Here is a 13,354-nt window from a genome sequence, read left to right on the forward strand (position 1 = left end):
CATCTTTCATCTTTGTACGAAGTAGAAAGTCTCGGGTATATTTAGATTGTGTTAGAAAAAGAGAACCGGACGAGGACTTGATAACTTCATTTCCCAAAAAATAAGATAATTCACCAAGGTCTTTGAGAGAAAATTGACAGTTCAATTGTTGGATGATGGCATCAAGTTGCGTCTTGTTATTACATGTGATTAAGATATCATCGACATAGACAAAGACATAGAGAACTGAAGTAGCAGTAATTTTAATAAACAAATATGCATCAGCTTTGGACTCAACAAATACCATGGATAGAAGAGAGTGACGAAGTCTATAAAACCAGGCTCGCGGAGCTTGTTTGAGCCCATAAAGAGCCCTGTGCAGTTTACACACCAGATGCTTGTTTGGATGAATGATCTCAAACCCTGGAGGTTGTGTCATGAACACTGTTTCAGATAACATACCATTTAGAAAAACGTTATTGACATCAACTTGCGTCACATTACATCCTTGGGAGATGGCAATGGTTAACACAATTCTGATGGTGGTTGGCTTAAACACTGGACTAAAAGTTTCAGAGAAATTTAGCCCCGAAGTTTGAGAGTAACCCTTAGCAACTAGACGAGCCTTGTGCCGAGCAACAGAGCCATCGAGATTGATTTTAGTTTTGAACACCCATTTACAGCCGATGAGAGGTGTACTCAAGGGAACCTCAACTAGAGACCATGTGTGGTTTTGCATTAAGGCAGCATATTCAGATTGCATAGCATCGCACATTCGAGACGGGATTGAGCATCTTTGAAGTTTAGGGGTTCAGAATCTGCTGAGTAGGTAGTTACAAGGACCTTGGGTTTGTAGATACAATCTTTAGCACGAGTGATCATGGGATGGTGATTCACATGGGAAGGAGAAGCGAGTGCCACTGGAGAACAGGGAACATAAGAAGTATCAGTGGGCAGTAAGGGTGATTGGGAGTTTGTGGTAGAAAAGGATGAGACAATAGACTCAGAAGAAATGGGAAGAGATGAATGTGATTGAATATGCGGTAAGTATAAACAAGAAGAATCTGAATTGGTATTAGTAGAGGTTGAGCTATTAAATTTTGAAGGAGCAAAAGGAAAAGTGAGTTCATCAAACTTTACATGTCTTGAAATATAAACTCTTTTGAAGTTGTTGATGCATTTATAGCATTTATGAAGATCACTATACCCAAGGAAACAACATGGAGATGATCTAAACTTAAGTTTGTACGCATTATATGGATGAAGGCAGGGAAAAAAAAGGCAACCAAAAGTACGAAGAAGAGAATAATTCGGAGCTTTGTTGTACAGTTTCTGGAGTGGAATTACTCCATGGAGACCTGAAGTGGGAAGTCTGTTGATAAGGTAAACAACAGTGGAGAATGCATCTTCCCAGTAAGAAAGAGGCATTGATGCATGAGCAATGAGTGAAAGTCCAGTTTCTACAATGTGACAGATGTTTTCGTTCAACAAGGTCATTTTGTTTAGAGGTGTAAGGGCAAGAAAATTGTGAATGATACCACAATTTTGAAGAAAAGGAGTCAAACATTTTAACTCTCCACCTGAGTCAGATTGAATGCACTTGATTTTCTTATCAAACTGAAGTTCAACATGTTTTTTAAAACGCATGAATATTTGGGCAACTTCAGATTTTAGTTTAAGAAAGTATATCCAAGTGTAACGGCTATGAGCATCAACAAAACTTAGGTAATAGCGAGAGCCATTTCTGGAAGTGGTATGAGCATGTTCCATACATCACAGCAGATTAGTTGAAGAGGAATAGAGACAGTAGTGTTTGAAGAGGAAAAAGGCAATTGATGACTTTTTCAAGTTCGCAAGCATTGCAACAAGTTCGCAAGCATTGCAAAAATTAACAATCTCATTTCTGGAAAAAGGAACATTACAAGTACGTAAAATTTTCTTGACTACATAGAAAGTGGGATGTCCTAGCCTAAGATGCCATTGTGCTAATACTGGAGAGGATCGACGATCAGTGAGTAACTCTTGATCTGAATTTTTGGCTAAAGGAAGGGCGGAGTTGAAACAGAGTGCTCGTGAGGAGGAAATTGAGGCAGGCTTTCCGAGATCAAACTTATAAAGACCTTCATGCAAAGTCCCATGGAGTATGATTGCTTGTGTTGCTAGATCCTTCACAAGACAAAAAAGAGGATGAAACTCAAAGAAAACATGATTATCTTGAGCAAATTTGCTCACACTAATAAGATTTTTTGTTATCATAGGAACTCTAATAAGATTCCTAAATCTTCCTCTACCTCGGCTTCTGTAGGATGAAGGAAAGGACTGACGTTCTGGAATTTGATTGTCTATTTTTCGTTGTTGAGGAGATACAACAGTGTTTGTTGTAGGTGGGGATGCAACATTGAGGTTGTGAGAATCAAGTCTCCCTTCATGGGACACAAGAAGGGCACTAGCTTTCGAGAAATTGAGAGAATCAGTTTTGGAGGTAATATGCACTACAACCGAATCATACTCAATTCCCACACCACCAAGGATATGTAAAATTTGGTCCTCATCTGAAATGGGATAACCACAAGCAGCAAGTAAGTCCATGAAACCTTTCATCTTAATAATATAATCTTTCATTCTTAAATCCCTTTTTTTGAATGTTTGCAGTTGCAGCTTGTAGTGCATCACTCGAGCCTTTGAGAGCGTGTAGCAAAAAGAGTGGACACCCGAGACCATAGCTGGACAGAAGTATCACATCCAATCATTTGGGTTTGGACACTTTCACTCATGGATGCCAAAAGGAAAGAAAACAGGAGTTGATCCTGACGGCACCAAGCAATGAATGCTGGATTGACAATTTCCGAAGCTCCATCACTGAATATGACACGAGAAGGAATAGGAGGGTGGGTTGAAATGAAACTTTCAAGGCCAAGTCCTCTTAGCCCAGCTAAAACTTATAAATTCCATAGGAGATAATTTTCATTTGTTAATTTAACAGAGTTGATCTGATTGGCAGGATTTGCGAGTAGAAGATTAGGATTGGTAGAGACAATATTCGGTTATGATATGGAGCCAGGATCAAGAGAGGCGTCAGCCATTTCTTGATGACTCTGATACCAAAATAGAGAAACGAAAAAGGGAAACTAAGAACTGAATTTCATTCCATAATTGTTTCTCATATTCTCGTATACATTTATCATTGAAACAACCAATAAAATAATGACACCTAACCCCTGTTTGTTACAACAAATAAAACAGTATTCTGTTATGTATTGTGATGGGCTTCTTCATGGACTTTTAGTACTTTAGGCTTTCTAGTTCATTGACTTGGATTATGCACTTTGTGGGCTTGTTCTATTGATGTGTTGCTGTTCTTTTCTGTTGATGGATTGTTGTTCTTCTCTTTAGCTCAGAGCACTTGTTGCTGCGATTACTAAGAGAAGGTGGAGGCGTGGCAGCACTCGTCCTCGATACTTTAGGTGTTGCACTGCTGATCCTAACAATATCCGAACTCAGGCAACAAGCAACTACATCGGAGGCGTGCGGTACCAAAATAGACCCTGCTGCTGGAAGGCAACATCATATTGAACGCCTCACTCAAATATATATGTTTTTACTTATTAGGTATGGCCATAAATAAATACCCTTTAATTTTTTGAATAAAAAATATCCTAATAAATAATTATTCTAATTAATTTTCAAGAAATCTTATTAAAGATACCTTTATAATATAGAATATCTAAATTTAATCTTCGATTTAGCATCAAGGCACAAGCACGCGTCTCGTGTGTACATAGAAATTTTTTAATAATAAATTCTTGATACATAAATATTTCATAAAAACTCATGTGAGACGGTCTCACGGATCATTTATGTGAAACATATATTCTATATGAGTCGTCAATGAAAAAGTATTACTATATATTAATTTTTATTGTAAATATGGACATGATTGATCTGTCTCACGAATTAAGATCAGTGTGACCGTATTATGAAAGACCTACGCTAAATATTTTCCTCGCAATAATATTGTTGATATATATTTTGAAAACATTTTATAAAGTTCACCACGAATCTTTTATTTATTTTATCATTTTTATATTTATATAACACGTATATATACACATAAAAACAGAAATGTATGGTAGTTAGATTAGATAATAAAATTATATTAAATCTTGAATGTAAAAAATATATTTTTAAAAATATTTAATCGGAACATCAACACAAGCCATTTTTTTTTAAATGATGATCTCTAAATTATATTTCAGCATAATGATCTAAGGACAAAAAGAATAATAGGCCTTTCATAAGACGGTCTCACGAATTTTTTTCGTGAGACACATCAATTCTGTCAATATTTACAATAAAAATTAATATATTTGACATAAAAAATAATATTTTTTCGTGGATGACCCATATAGAATACCCGTTTCACAAAATTTATATGTGAGACCGTCTCACATGAGTTTTTGTGTATAAAAAAATATGACCAAAAATTATCAATGTCAAATTACAAAAATATCTAAGGACACGAACCTATGTATTTATATTATCTTATAACAAGATCTTATTTTTTAAATTCCAAAAATATCAATTTCAAATTTAAAAAAAAAACATCAAATTAAAGGAAGATAAAGTAATTTAAAGTGAAAAGAACTCAAAATTAAGTAATCGAATTAATAATTGAAAGTAGCAATTAAGGATTGGATTAAAAGGAAATTATTAAATTTGGAATTTGGGCTGAAGCCCTTGGTGGTGAGGAAAAGGGCCAGCCCGTATTTAGTTTGGCCCAATATTATTACATGGTAGGGAGATCAAATTCAAGAATAAAAATACGATTTTTGTATTGAAGTCCAAACTCGGAAGCAACCATATTTTGGTACTTCAACCATTTTTGTTATATTATATTCCTTATATATTTTACTATAATTTAACGACTATTGTGTCCCAATTCTCAAACACAAAAATTTGTGTGAGACGGTCTCACGGGTCGTATTTGTGAAACGGATCTCTTATTTAGATCATCCACGAAAAAATATTATTTTTTATGTTAAGAGTATTAATTTTTATTGTAAATATAGGTAGGGTTGACTCGTCTCACAGATTAAGATCCGTGAGTCGGTCTCACATGAGACCCACTCATTCTCAAAATATATCCAAAAAAATAATATTTTTTCTATTCTTATATAATTTTCTATAATTATCTTAATAAGAAAATATTACAATATCAATATCTTCTATAACTATGATGGCAAAAACTTGTGTGAGACAGTCGCACGGGTCGTATCTGTGAGACAGATCTCTTATTTGGGTCAGCCATGCAAAAGTATTACTTTTTATGCTAAAAGTATTACTTTTTATTGTGAATATGGATAATTTTTATTGTAAATACGATCTTTGATCTGTTTCATAAATAAAGATATGTGAGACATCTCACAAAAGACCCACTCAACTTTACTACATCAACTCACGGATTACATAAATTTTTAATACCCACGCGAGAAATATCTAACAACAATATGACAATGATTGAAACTTTATATTCTATATATTTTTGGTTATATTAACCCATACGTAATTGAAACTTTTAATACCCATGAGGAAAATGTCTATGATCGTTCGTAGTGTCGATTTTTTTGAAAGCGGATGCAATTAGAAATTAGAATGAGACTGAAAATTTAGATCTCGTGTTTATATTCTATAATTTTTATCATATTTATATTGATTACACGTCTGTCGAAAATTTATCACAAATCATGTCGTGTGTTGTCCACGGAATCCACAACGAACGTGAAAACAAATTAAACTCTCTCGTATCTTTTTTCACACATTTTAAAGAAAAAAATTAAGTTTTTCGTTATTTTGAAAGACCCCAAATTTGAGAATTCTTTTTAAAATAAAACCAAATTTGAGAATTTTACTCTTACAAGCGAACGAGGACTTGTAGCACCTCATCGTTGAATAGTAGCAGCCAATGCAAATCGACAACACAGGGGTAAAATGGGCAACATATATTACAAAATAACAATTCCACGATTTATTTCATCCTATCCACGTGGACATTACACTTATGATAGGATGAATGGCCAAAAGTTGCCCATATATATATATATATAAGAGCAATACTAGTTCTTGTTACACATACAATTAAAAAAAAAATGAATTTTATATATATATATATATTAGTTTTGATATCCTGCACACCTATCGTGCATACTTTTGTGAGCACCGACGATGTATCACTCACCTATTGGATGTGATGAAATATAGAAAAATTCCGCATCTAATGGATGAGTGACACCTCATCGGTGCTCACAAAAGTGTGCACGATAAGTGTGCAGGATATCAAAACTGTATATATATATATATAAAATTCATTTTTTTTTTAATTGTATGTGTAACAAGAACTAGTGTTGCTCTGCACCGATAGTTGTACAAATTGGACAAATTTGCCCTTACCCCACAATTTTGATCGTACGGAACTCGATGGTTTCTTTCAGCGAAAGATTCACTAGATGTGCAAGACGGTGCACCGTTGTGTTGCGGCGATTTTCATACACAATATTCTCTTTCCAAATTTGTATTTTTTTCTATAAATTCTGCTGTTTCGCCGGGAATTTCTGGCGTCCACGGTTCATCGTTGGTCTTCGGTAGCTAAATTCGTTGTAATTTATCCTTTTTACCGTTTTCCCTCTCCGATTCAATTTGTGAGTTAGCTTGCTTACATTTGTTCAGGTGAGGTGCTTCGAATTTTGACGCTGTTTTTTTTTTTTTTACGTGGGATGATTGAAGTTTAATTTGTTTGGCTGTATCGGTGTTGCTGCTCTTTGGGCTGCTTGATTTTTGGGTTTTTGTTTGTGAGCGAATGCTTGTGATTTGAAGGTAGTTTTGTTAGTTTGATCGATTGTTGGTTGGACTTTTGAAATCATTTTCTGAATAGTTGTTAACAGCGTTTGAATTTTACCCGATATCTAGGTTACTCTTATTGGAATAAATTTGTGAAGCTTTTTAACTATCTCGCGTAATATTTGTTTCGTGGTGTTTGTTTAGTTACTTTGGAACTTTTTAATATAAGAACACTTTAATATGCTTGATACCCATAGCGAGTTCAGTGAAGAGTTCAGGTGGCTCTTATGTCAATCGTGTCATCATTAAGATTAATAGTTTAGTTGGTGTTTTGTTAGTTTGGCATGAGACATTTTATGACATTAATGTTGGGGATGTAATCATGGTTCTACTTGTTCAATCTCTTAGATTTTCGTTTCTATTTGGAATGAGTCTGTCAGTTTGTCTTATTTTTGAACTTCACAGATAATACTTGTTTTCTAGTTTGAAATGCTCTATAGCTCTATTGCTAATGGTAAAGATTGTGATTTGTTCAGATATGCTCTTACTTTTATTTTGATATGATTTTTTAGCCTTCGTGTTGGAAATGATAGTTTTGAATTAAATTCGCAATTTCATCAAGTTTCAATCGCACTTCCACATTAAAAGGTCTATTGAATTTGCATGCCTCTCTTTGAATTTGTTAATACGCTGTGGAGCTAATTATGTGGTTGCCACATAGAAAACGAAAAAGCACTTGAATTATATGCCATGTTATAATTACTCTGTCTCCCCCTCCCTGACATTATCTTGTTGGTTATGAAGTCGAACCGTTGGACATTACTATGTTTGACCAACGGAAATTGAAACCAAAAAATGTCCCCTTTCTGTTGTATATGGACTTTCTTTGCTGTGTGTGTTATCTGTGATAAATTTTCCATGCTGGTAGAATCTAACATGAGCATATTGTGTGTCGATTAATCTCTGTGTTTTTCACCTATGAAGTTTGGCTGTTTGATCATTGATGTTATAACTGCACTCTGAATCTTTAAATTCTGGTTCTATCTTTGTAATGGCCAATAACGTGTTCGCAGATCTCTTAGAGGCAAACAATGGCACATGCTTTGGTTCAATTGACCAACTTACCTTCTTCAGTGGCCTTAGTAAATAATGTGAAGTTAAAGAGCTCTGGTAATACAAAACGGTCAGCTATAATGTTGTGCAGTTTACGAACTGCACCTCTGACGATTAGGAGTTTCTCCGGGTTGCGGGGAGTAAATTCCATAGACCTGCTGGTGCAGAAAAATTCCGAGACACTCCAATCAAAGGTAATTCCATTCACCTCTAGGAAGCAAGGACGAAAAATACGAGTTGCACCACGAGCCATGTTCGAGCGGTTTACGGAAAAAGCGATAAAGGTCATTATGCTTGCACAAGAGGAGGCTAGGCGTCTTGGCCACAATTATGTTGGAACTGAGCAGATTTTGTTGGGGCTTATTGGTGAGGGTACTGGAATTGCTGCCAAAGTTCTCAAGTCCATGGGGATAAATTTGAAAGATTCTCGTGTAGAGGTCGAGAAATTAATTGGACGAGGCGGTGGTAATGTTGCTGTTGAGATACCTTTTACTTCTCGTGCAAAGAGCGTGTTAGAACGCTCACTAGAGGAAGCTCGCCAGCTCGGTAAATTGTTTTTGGTCTCCTGTGTGTGCTTTTTGAGTTTTTGTCAGATTGTCATTGAACTGCTGTAGTGCCCATGTGCCCATTGTTACATGTGCTTATTCTTATTCGTTGATGCTTAGGGACCCTTTCAGCTATATTAATTTGTAATTTTCTATGATTTTGTAATGCTATTTTTCATTGAGGTTGGTTTAGTTAGATGTTTTGCTTTGGTTTTGGATTCAGGCCACAATTACATCGGATCAGAGCACTTGTTGCTGGGATTGCTTAGAGAAGGAGAAGGCGTGGCAGCAAGTGTCCTTCAAAATTTAGGTGCTGATCCAAGTAATATTCGAACTCAGGCAAGCAGTCCTACTTTTTCTTCCTTCTTGTTATTTTATGATTTTGCAGAATCTGAGGGAATGATTATAGGTTATAAGAATGGTTGGTGAGAGTGCAGAAGCAGTTGGTGCTGGTGTTGGAGGTGGAAGCTCGGGCAACAAGATGCCTACACTGGAGGAGTATGGTACCAATTTGACCAAGTTAGCTGAGGAGGTATTTTTTTTCCCATTTTCACTATTAATTTTTTATTTTTTTGGAGGCATCTGACAGGATTTGTGGTTGTTTTCCTTTTTAGGGTAAACTAGACCCTGTTGTTGGAAGGCAAAGTCAAATCGAACGTGTCATTCAAATCTTGGGGCGTCGAACAAAAAATAACCCTTGCCTCATTGGAGAACCTGGTGTTGGGAAAACAGCTATTGCAGAGGGTCTTGCTCAAAGAATAGCCAACGGGGATGTTCCAGAGACTATTGAAGGTAAAAAGGTAAGCTACCAATGGCGACTTAGAAAAGAAACTCTTCTTGTTGGTGATCTTCATTTTTTTACTACACATGGGAAATAAGAGTGCTGAAAGTCAGTTGGGTTTCAACCTTGCTGAAAGAGCTTGAATCAAACACTTTGTTTGGTTTTGATTTGAGAAACCAATTTGCTTCTTTCTAAAGTAAAACCAAACATTATCTGCAATTTCACTCTCTCCCTATAAAATATTTTTCTGCTCATTACTGCACTCCTTCCAAAAACCGCCTCATAATTGTATTATTTTTTAACGCAGCACGCAATGTTAAAAATTCAAAATACATTTCTCATAATAATCATTTACATAAAGATCAAATCAGATATAATTTTATAATATTCACGGGACTATAGTTTCACGATCTAAAGTTTTAAGTAATATTGTCTACTTAGAAAACATTCTAACTGTACCTTTTTATCTCACAAAATCACACCACAAGATAATTTCCCTTAAATGATTTCCCAAAACATAAAAATATTACCAAAAGCAACCAAATTTTATATATTTTTTCAGTCTAATATTTGAGAGGTCATTGAATATTTTGGAAGTAGAAGTTGTATGCATGGATGATGATTGGCACAGACCTGTTTGGTATTGTGCTTGTAGTTTTTATGCTCTTCATTGTTATTTATTGGTTGAATGCAACTATTTGCTCTGGTATTGCACTTTTAAAAATTGGGTAGCTATTCAAATTTTCCCTATATTTTTGAGTGAGTGTTGTTTTTGGATCATTTCAGGTTATAACCCTGGATATGGGTCTTCTTGTTGCTGGTACAAAGTATCGTGGTGAATTTGAAGAAAGGCTAAAGAAGCTTATGGAGGAGATTAAGCAGAGCGATGAAATTATACTTTTCATTGATGAGGTTCACACATTGATTGGAGCAGGAGCTGCTGAAGGGGCAATTGATGCCGCAAATATCTTGAAGCCTGCTTTAGCTCGGGGTGAATTACAGGTTAGTTGCATTTATGAAATAAGTTAAAAATGAGAAGATATGGCATGAAGATGCTCGTGACTGTGATGTTGCCACACTTTTAAAATCTTGAAAATCGTATCTATTATTAGTTGTTTTTGAATTTTGATCTATTTACTGATGTTTATATAAATTTTTGAGGCAATTTTTACTGAGATCTGATTTTTACATTACACTGATGGAAGATGTATTGAACATGAAGGTTTTTGTTGGTCCTTCTGAAAAATTATCTACGTTCTTAATATAAGAATCCTTTTTTTACTTTCTCCGAGCTCGAAAAATATGCTCATCAGTGATTTATTTCTCATCGTTTTAGACATGGGTCACGTTTGGTTGGATGAATTCTATCATGTTGTGTAATGCCAATTACTAATGCATTGCAGTGTATTGGGGCTACAACACTAGATGAATACCGTAAGCACATTGAGAAGGATCCAGCTCTAGAAAGACGTTTCCAACCTGTTAGAGTACCAGAGCCCACTGTAGACGAAACCATACAGATTCTTAAAGGGCTTCGAGAACGCTACGAAATTCATCACAAGCTTCGTTACACTGATGAAGCTTTAGTTTCTGCTGCACAGCTTTCGCACCAATACATCAGGTATATAGGGCTGCACCATATGTTATTAATTACTAATTTACTCAATGACCGATATAAGACTGAAATGATTAATCACGTCCAAGGAAAATGATCCATATTTTATACATACATCATATGTAAAGTCGAGTTTGCTGATTCTTTGCATCCAGGCCTGTTGACTTTTGATCCCGAGAAAGATACAAAGCTCCAAAGCTCTGAGCTACCTGCTCATCTCTAATGCTATCTTTGCATATTTCAGTGACAGATTTTTACCTGATAAAGCCATTGACTTGATTGATGAAGCTGGTTCCAGGGTTCGACTTCGTCATGCACAGGTAGGACCATCTCTTAGCAGTGCCATGGTCCATTTCCCATGTATACTATGTTGACGCATTAATCTTCTGCAGCTCCCAGAGGAAGCCAGAGAGCTTGAGAAAGAGCTCAGGCAAATAACAAAGGAGAAAAATGAAGCTGTTAGGAGTCAAGATTTCGAAAAGGTAAATGACAATTTTCTGATCCCTACTTGAATTTGATGTTGGGGTAGTTGAGATAAAGATCCCAATATTATGTCACAGTTAGTCTTCATATCCTGACCATGTTCCATTTGTTCAATTTTTTAGGCTGGGGAGCTACGTGACCGAGAAATGGATCTCAAGGCACAGATATCCATTCTTATTGACAAAAACAAGGAATTTACCAAGGCAGAAAATGAGGCGGGGGACACTGGTCCTCTCGTGACAGAAGTTGACATTCAGCACATTGTCTCTTCTTGGACAGGCATCCCTGTCGAAAAAGTCTCAACTGATGAATCTGATCGCCTTCTCAAGATGGAGGAGACTCTCCATAAACGGGTCATTGGGCAGGATGAAGCTGTTAAAGCCATCAGCCGTGCTATCCGTCGTGCCCGTGTTGGGCTAAAAAATCCCAACCGTCCCATAGCTAGTTTCATCTTCTCTGGCCCCACTGGTGTAGGAAAATCAGAGCTAGCAAAGGCCCTGGCTGCCTACTACTTTGGATCTGAAGAAGCTATGATTCGGCTTGATATGAGTGAGTTTATGGAGAGACACACTGTCTCAAAGCTCATCGGGTCACCCCCTGGTTATGTTGGTTACACGGAAGGTGGACAGCTTACTGAGGCCGTTCGGCGCCGTCCTTACACAGTTGTGCTCTTTGACGAAATAGAAAAGGCTCACCCCGATGTCTTCAACATGATGCTTCAAATTCTTGAGGATGGGCGGTTGACCGACAGCAAAGGTAGAACAGTAGACTTCAAGAACACGCTCTTAATCATGACATCAAACGTCGGAAGTAATGTAATCGAGAAAGGTGGACGTCGTATAGGTTTCGATCTAGATTATGATGAGAAGGATAGTAGTTACAACCGGATCAAGAGCTTGGTGATGGAGGAACTGAAACAATACTTCAGACCTGAATTTTTGAACAGGTTGGATGAAATGATCGTATTCCGGCAGCTTACAAAGCTGGAGGTGAAGGAGATAGCTGATATCATGTTAAAGGAAGTCTTCGAGAGGCTTAAATCCAAAGGCATAGAACTTCAGGTAACTGATAGGTTCAGAGATAGGGTAGTTGAAGAAGGATACAACCCGAGCTACGGAGCCAGGCCTCTTAGACGAGCTATTATGAGACTTTTGGAAGATAGCATGGCTGAGAAAATGCTCGCCCATGAAATTAAAGAAGGCGACTCGGTCATTGTTGATGTTGATTCAGATGGCAATGTTATAGTTCTGAATGGCAGCAGCGGTGCTTTTCCAGAAATGTCCCCCGAACAGCTTGCCTTGTAGATTTTGCTCCTGTTCAACTACGCCATTCTCCTACTCCCCCCGGATCTTCCTTATGCCAAGCCAAAGCCACCCTCCATGGATACACGAGGTTGTGGTTACATTTTTTCAACTCTCTACTAGATTCTAGTTATTACACTTTACGGTCTAGCCTTAGAAGCATTCTTTAAATTTGCATTAACATTATTCATGATTGATGGTGAAAGCCACGTCTCGTCCATTGCATCTGGCGGGGACGCATTCAAACATTTGGATTAGTTTGTTCGTGAAGCTGTTGGTTCCATAGTTGAATGCTAGATAGATATGTAGACATGGTTATTTCTGAATTACATGAGTCAATAATCTCATGTCAAGCTCTTTTTATTTGTTTAGCACTTGTTATGGACATGACGATGGAATTTAAGCTCAGTTTTTTTAGTTTGCAGGATACATCCGGTGAAAGGAAATATACATAATTATTATATCGTTCAGTTAAAAATCAATATGGAAACGAATCAAAACTAAAGATAAACTAATGAAAATAACTGTTACATATATTTTATGTTAGTTGGTGCATAAAATTGAAAAGAAAAAACGAAACATGTTATATAGATTCTAGGACAGGTGGAAATACCATATGGAAATATGGCAAAGTCGATCCTAGGACAGGTGGAAATACCATAGATTCCCCATCGATTGAAAAATATATACATATTATATAAAT

General features: G+C 36.5%; 1 protein-coding gene and 1 long non-coding RNA gene across 3 annotated transcripts; both read left to right on the forward strand.

The window, feature by feature from the left end:
* Positions 1–2,304: 2,304 nt before the first annotated feature.
* Positions 2,305–2,670, forward strand: LOC140824553 (uncharacterized). The gene is made up of 2 exons (XR_012116375.1): positions 2,305–2,558; positions 2,638–2,670. It is a non-coding gene; the product is annotated as an uncharacterized lncRNA (long non-coding RNA).
* Positions 2,671–6,465: 3,795 nt separating this feature from the next.
* Positions 6,466–13,080, forward strand: LOC140822873 (ATP-dependent Clp protease ATP-binding subunit ClpA homolog CD4B, chloroplastic-like). 2 transcript variants are annotated; one of them, XM_073183801.1, is made up of 10 exons: positions 6,466–6,702; positions 7,887–8,472; positions 8,695–8,810; positions 8,881–9,003; positions 9,086–9,271; positions 10,039–10,254; positions 10,656–10,873; positions 11,112–11,187; positions 11,260–11,349; positions 11,473–13,080. In XM_073183801.1, exons 2-10 carry the CDS (start codon positions 7,905–7,907, stop codon positions 12,652–12,654), a joined length of 2,775 nt encoding a protein of 924 aa, XP_073039902.1. In that variant the 5' UTR covers positions 6,466–6,702; positions 7,887–7,904; the 3' UTR covers positions 12,655–13,080. The 2 variants fall into 2 exon arrangements, with proteins under 2 accessions (XP_073039902.1, XP_073039903.1); XM_073183802.1 differs by lacking the exon at positions 6,466–6,702 and adding an exon at positions 6,727–6,849.
* Positions 13,081–13,354: the final 274 nt, after the last annotated feature.

Source organism: Primulina eburnea, chromosome 2 (genome assembly GCF_022965805.1).
Source record: "Primulina eburnea isolate SZY01 chromosome 2, ASM2296580v1, whole genome shotgun sequence".
Taxonomy (NCBI): Eukaryota; Viridiplantae; Streptophyta; class Magnoliopsida; order Lamiales; family Gesneriaceae; genus Primulina; species Primulina eburnea.

Bases quoted from the DNA above. Each gene is read 5' to 3' on its own strand.
- LOC140822873 (XM_073183801.1), top strand. From the start codon at position 7,905: ATGGCACATGCTTTGGTTCAATTGACCAACTTACCTTCTTCAGTGGCC. The intron at 8,811-8,880 runs GCAAGCAGTCCT...GAATGATTATAG, and splicing joins CAAGTAATATTCGAACTCAG to GTTATAAGAATGGTTGGTGA. The intron at 11,350-11,472 runs GTAAATGACAAT...TCAATTTTTTAG, and splicing joins GGAGTCAAGATTTCGAAAAG to GCTGGGGAGCTACGTGACCG.